General features: G+C 38.1%; 1 protein-coding gene across 2 annotated transcripts in view; it reads left to right on the top strand.

Moving 5' to 3' along the window:
• The first annotated feature begins 4,878 nt into the window (after positions 1-4,878).
• LOC113469518 (transient receptor potential cation channel subfamily A member 1-like) overlaps positions 4,879-6,448 on the top strand; it is a 9,732-nt gene continuing 8,162 nt past the window's right edge. The window contains exons 1-2 of one of the 2 annotated variants that reach the window (XM_026827294.1): positions 4,879-5,062; positions 5,479-5,799. In XM_026827294.1, coding sequence (XP_026683095.1) covers positions 4,964-5,062; positions 5,479-5,799 — 420 coding nt within the window. In that variant the 5' untranslated portion in view covers positions 4,879-4,963. Of the gene's footprint in view, positions 5,063-5,454; positions 5,800-6,448 lie in introns of both variants that reach the window. The other variant, XM_026827293.1, reaches the window with a different exon arrangement.

Genomic DNA, 6,448 nt, shown 5'->3' with positions numbered 1-6,448 from the left:
TCCACAAGTTTGGCCATGCCTCGGGATGAACTAGCGGGATTCCGGAGCGAAGCGACGGAATTCAGCTAGTTAAGTATATATTCATCCTCTTCCTGGTCTACTTGTTCCACAGGGGGAGGCGTCACAGGGTATTCAGAACTTGCTGAACGAGAAGGATAAGACCGGTTGCTCTCCCCTCCACTATGCTTCCAGAGAGGGGCACATCATCTCCCTTGAGAACCTGATCAACTTGGGTGCCTGCATCAACCTCAAGAACAATAGTAATGAGAGTCCATTGCATCTTGCTGCCAGGTAATCAACACAAAGAATCAAACAGATTTCAGAGCAATTAAACTATTGGTTCAGTGAATTGTAGAGCTCATTCGGACAAAGGGCCAAAACCCTTTCAAAGGAACACTTGTGCCCAAAATCTGATGAGCGAATTTCCTTTCTATGTTGAGACTGTTGGGGTAAATTTCATGTGTGGCAAATTGCATCTAAATCAATCAAACCGCTCGGAAGTTTTGGTCAAACAGGCAAACAAACTAAAGGAATAATAGTTGAATTAACTTACTTTGGTCGTTCAATTGTGGTCGCTACTGATGCTATCGCCTCTTTCAGATACGGTCGCTACAACACGGTGAAGAAGTTGCTGAGTTCTGAGCGAGGATCGTTTATTATTAACGAGAGCGACGGAGAGGGGCTTACACCGCTACATATCGCTTCTAAGGAAGGTGAGTCAAACTTTTGTAGAAGAGTTAATTCTGCGGAAGAGTTCTGAGAAATTACGAATTCAAAATACATGGAAGTATCCCTCGGAGAAACCTTGGATACTACACCCGAACAGTCCCCTAGCATTCTCAACATGTGGCTGTCACAGATTGTGAACCCAATGAATGGTACCTAGGGTCGTTCAACTGTGGTCGCTACTGATGCTATCGCCTCTTGCAGATACGGTCGCTACAACACGGTGAAGAAGTTGCTGAGTTCTGAACGAGGATCGTTTATTATTAACGAGAGCGACGGAGAGGGGCTTACACCGCTACATATCGCTTCTAAGGAAGGTGAGTCAAACTTTTGTAGAAGAGTCAATTCTGCGGAAGAGTTCTGAGAAATTATGAATTCAAAATACATGGAAGTATCCCTATGAGAAACCTTGGATACTACACCCGAACAGTCCCCTAGCATTCTCAACATGTGGCTGTCACAGATTGTGAACCCAATGAATGGTACCTAAAGGCACTTCCCGATGTCGTAGAAACTTGAAATTTGGCAGGATGGTAGGTCTTGATGAGTAAGTAAAGGGAAATTGAACAGGCGGAAATAACCGCTTTTCGGCGGTTTTCACGAAACGGTTAGAGATATTGAAAAAGTTATGAGAGTAGACCCTCCAAAACCATACCTAAAACCCCCCCAAATATCAGTTTTTATTAACATTAGGACAACGGTTAGCGGTGTTTTACCGTATTTTTCGACATTTCGACCGCTATTTTACTGATTAAAGACTTAGTTAAGTATCTGAATGTGTTGGTTGACCTTTTTCTGTAAGTGTGACTGTCATGTATGATGTTTTTGATGCATTGATGTGTAAGTGTAGTGTTTTAAACCACTTGTATACATTATTTAAATCTGTATTTGCAACAGTGTGAAGGTCATCCCAATTGCTCCCTGTATAGACTAACAATGTATCATCCGCGAATGTGAATACCTGAGCCCTACTTATTGTTGTAATTTTATTTGTATAAATGGAATATAGCATTGGAGAATTCACAGTTCCTTGAGGTACACCAAACATTGTTAACATTGGGTCACTCATGACACCATTCAACCTGACCCTCTGATTACGATTCTCCAAGTAAGTCCCGAACCACGCAAGTGGTCTCCCCGATATACCATGTGCTTTTAATTGTAAAAGTAATGTATTTTTGTGAACGCAATCGAAAGCTTTGGAAATATCTAGAGAGACCACGAGAATTTTCCGGGAATTATTCAGATTATTGTAAACAAAAGTCGTCAAATCTAGAATTGCGTCATCAGTACCCAAATTTTTTCTGAACCCATATTGATTATTAAGGATAAGATGATTATCCTCTAAGAACTGTTCTACTCTCTTTTTGCAACATTTCTCAAATAATTTTGCTATGTTGGAAGTCAATGAAATCGGTCTATAGTTATTCACATCCGCGGAATTACCTTGTTTAAACAAGGGAACAATTGTAGATTCCTTCAACACATCTGGAAAAACACCTTTTTCTAGACTAAGATTTATAATGTATGCAAGTGGTTTAATTATGTTTTGTGCTATGTGTTTGAGTGTGTTTACATGTATTTGATCTGGCCCTGGACTTGATCCTCCCCTCATATGTTTAATATATCCAATAATTTCCCCCTCGTCCACAGGATCAAATTCATCCAGTCGAATATCACATTCCACCTCATCTTCGATATCAATTGTATTTTGTAAATTCGACTGACTAAATTTCGACCCTACAGAACGAAAGTGTTCATTGAATATATTAGCTGCATTTATACTGTCACTGGTACAGTCAATCCTCACCCCAACATTATTAGGATCGTTAATGACCTGAATCTGAGAACTTTTTTTCTTTTTATGCGTTTTAAATTCAGACACTACTTTCCACAATGTTCTTGGATGATTTCGCCCTTCTTCCATTTTTTTCATAAAGTAATCATTTTTAGCTTTTTTGATAGTATTTGTTAACGTTTCTTTATATTTTTTATAATATACTTTTAAGGATTCATTGTTAGGATGCTTTTTTGTTTGTTTTAAAAATTTGTCTCTATTTCTCACACATTTAGCTAAGCTAATATTCATCCATGGTTTTAAAGGTTTAAGTTTTTTTGTTATTTTTTTATTCGTTTTGTTTTTATTTATTTCTGATGTAAGAATATTAATAAAACTTTCAGTGGCCTGGTTAATGTCCGAACAATTCCTCACTTCTATCCAATTATAATTTTCTAAAGAACGATTTAGTTCTTCATGATCAATTATTTCTATTGTGAATTCATTATTATCAGTTCTCAGATTCAAATCATTTTTTATTAAAATATACTGCGAGTAATGATCAGTTTGACCAGTTTCAACAACACAGCTTAATATGACAGAAGGATCAAGACCAGCACAGAAAAAATGATCTAGACATGATGAGCTGTTATTTTGTGATAATAACAACTCCAAGTCATTTAGAAAACGATCAATATCTCTCAGAGAGGGTGATCTGTAAATGCATATAAACTCATATTTAGTGTTGTGTATTAAACAAGAAATTTTGATGTGATCGCATGTGTGTATGTTCTGCAGTTCTACAATATCAAGTACAGTGATGTTATCAGAGACATAAACTACCACACCCCCATTTTTGTTAATAGTGTTTGAACAGTAGAACGATTTAAATCCCTCGATATCATAACAAAAATCTCGTTTTTCCGGATTAAAAGCAGTTTCCGTCAAAACTAGAATACTAATTTTGTTTTTAATTTCATTGATCATATAGAGGAACTCACCAAAGTTTGTATTAAGACTCCTGATGTTCATATGAAATATACCCAATCCATCTTCTCTGAAAAATGTGCATGCATCAATTGACTCGAATCTGTCATGTCTGATATCATGGTCAGTCACCACATCAAGTATTTCCATTAACGATATGAGGATCTAAAAGAAGAAATATAATGTTGGTTAAAAAGAATGAAAGGAAGGAAGAAAGAAAGAAAATAAAAAAAAAGAAGAAGAAAAGAAAGAAGGAAGAGAAAAAAAGAGAAAAAAAGTGAGGAGTATAGAAATTTCACTCCCAGACTTCCCTTTTAACTGTAGTTTCTTGTTCTAATGTTCTGTTCATGTTTCGGTCTTCATTTCTTCTTGATGTCTTCCAAATCTTTCCTTGTTCTTACATTCATTATTTTTCCTTTCACATTCATTTTCACTATCCCGTACTTCGTCCATATGTACTTTTTGTCGTAATTTTGTTGGCATTCTTTGAGCAGAGTGTAGTTTTTCTTCGTGAGATCCTCGGTAATGCTAATTTTCGTTCCTTTGAATCCTTTCTTCTTGTAGAACACTTCATCTCTGGTTTTCCTCGAAACAAATCTGACAATCACATTAGTCTTGTTCTTGTCCAAATAGTGACAGGCTTCTATTTGATGAGTTGTGATTCCGCATCCTGTCTTCTGATTGATTTCTGAAATTACTTCATGTTCTAGATCCTTGTCTTCAATCTTCTTGCTTCTGTCCTTGTTTATCCCAAATATTCTGATATTATTCCTTCTTCCGTACTGTTCCAGATCATCTATTCTGTTTTCAAGATGTTCATTTTTGTCCTCCAATTCTTTCACTTTCATCAACAGTTCCTCCATCTTCTGGTTCATGGCGTTTGTCACAGCTTCCTCCACTATTTTGTTGAAAGTATCACTAACAAAGAACTCTGCCAGGGCTTTCTTCACCTCTTTTGCGGTTTCAGAACTCATTATTATTATTAGGTATTATTGAAGTCTAGAAGTAAAATTTCAAAAATTTTATTTCATTCGGAGCGGAAGAAAATTTTCCGCCTTGAAAAATAAAATTGGCTGGAGAATAAAATTGGCTGGAGAATAAAATTGGCTGGAGAATAAAATTGGCTGGAGAATAAAATTGGCTGGAGAAAGATATCTGTTTTGGATGTGGCCGATCATCATGGCTATTTTGACTTTATCTGTTGTTATTCAGAATACTGGCGTGAAACTCCTATGAAATCCTCAATTTGGCTAGAAAAGAAATTCTTCGTCTTCTTCACTTTGTAAAAAATCCGAAAAATTAGTACTCTGGATCAAACGTCGGATTCGCGCGAACGTCATGAGTTCGAAGCGCCGCGCCGCCCGGCCTACGAGTAAGTATATTGACACGGAATAGAGTTTCATAATTTTTCAGACGACCCAAAACAGGTTACATTTTCATTTCAGATTTGATCAGGTGGGCATCTACGTGGTCATGTTCCTGGAAATCCTGCAAACTCTGATCAAAGTTCTGATCGTGTTCTCAATTCTTATTGTAGCGTTTGGTCTGGCTTTCTACATCTTGCTGTCAAGGGTAAGTGACTGAGATCTTGAAAATTCCTTTCTTATGAATAAATTAATGAGGAAAACGATCAATAACAACAAAATCTAGTTAAATATCAGATATTTATTATGAGCTTTCAGGGGTGCTTTTAAGACAGCCACATTTTTTTATTACTTTCAAAAATGGGAAATTCCTTCTTTATTTAAAGTAAAATTTAAAATCAACCTATCACGAACTAAACCGTGAAAGTTAAAAGAAGATAGTGTCGTGCAAATAAAATGGGTCCAGTTTTCGCTTCCCATTTATTCCCAGGGCGATCACCTCTCCTTCAGAACCGTCCCGATGTCCCTGCTCCGGACTTTCCACGAACTAAACCGTGAAAGTTAAAAGAAGATAGTGTCGTGCAAATAAAATGGGTCCAGTTTTCGCTTCCCATTTATTCCCAGGGCGACCACCTCTCCTTCAGAACCGTCCCGATGTCCCTGCTCCGGACTTTTACGATGATGCTCGGCGAGATCGACTTCATCGGGACTTACGTACAGCCGTACTTTCGCGAAGACGACCCGACGGGAGCCGACTTCAACCGAACTGGATTCGGTGGCTTCGAGAGCAACAAACACTTGCCGTTCCCAGTGCCAGCGTTTGTAATGCTAGGGATCTTCATGATACTCATGCCGATACTGCTCATGAATTTGCTCATAGGTTTGGCAGTGGGGGATATCGAGTCCGTGCGACGAAATGCTCAACTCAAGCGTTTGGCCATGCAGGTAATTAGCTTTTTATTTGTTGAAATTTCAATTCCTTGTTTGAAAAAATCAGCAATTCGATAAATGATTATCTTATCATAAGGCTCAAAGTTAGAGAAAAGATTAGTGGTTAAGAGGAAGAGCGCCTCCTAGGAAACTTACAAGAAAGCCAGAAAAAAATTAAAAAGGCCCTATAACAGAAACAACTTCTATCTCTGCACCTATCCTTTAACAGAAATATCTGAGCGCACGGCAGTGCGCCAGGCCAAATTCCAGTAAGCACACCTGTGTATCTTTACACGAACCGATTCGGCAGGTTTTTCTCACTTTCATAGATCGGATTCCTCTAAAGATAAACTTTTGAAATTCAGGGCAAATATTTAGGTAAGGTATCTATATAAATAGGCTTGTCAAATATCCAAAATGTCGATTCGGGACGCGAATCCGCGAACATAATTGCCAAATCCGCGAACATAATCGCAAAATCCGCGAACAAAATCGCCAAATCCGCGAACATAATCGCCAAATCCGCGAACAAAATCGCGAAATCCGCGAACATAATCGCGAAGTCCGCGAACATAATCGCGAAATCCGCGAACAAAATCGCCAAATCCGCGAACATAATCGCGAAATCCGCGAACAAAATCGCCAAATCCGCGAACATAATCGC

This window comes from Diaphorina citri, unplaced genomic scaffold (assembly GCF_000475195.1).
Source record: "Diaphorina citri unplaced genomic scaffold, Diaci psyllid genome assembly version 1.1 scaffold1112, whole genome shotgun sequence".
Classification (NCBI taxonomy): domain Eukaryota; kingdom Metazoa; phylum Arthropoda; class Insecta; order Hemiptera; family Psyllidae; genus Diaphorina; species Diaphorina citri.
The sequence above is the reverse complement of the archived record's forward strand: the minus strand, read 5'-3'. Positions and strand labels throughout refer to the sequence as shown.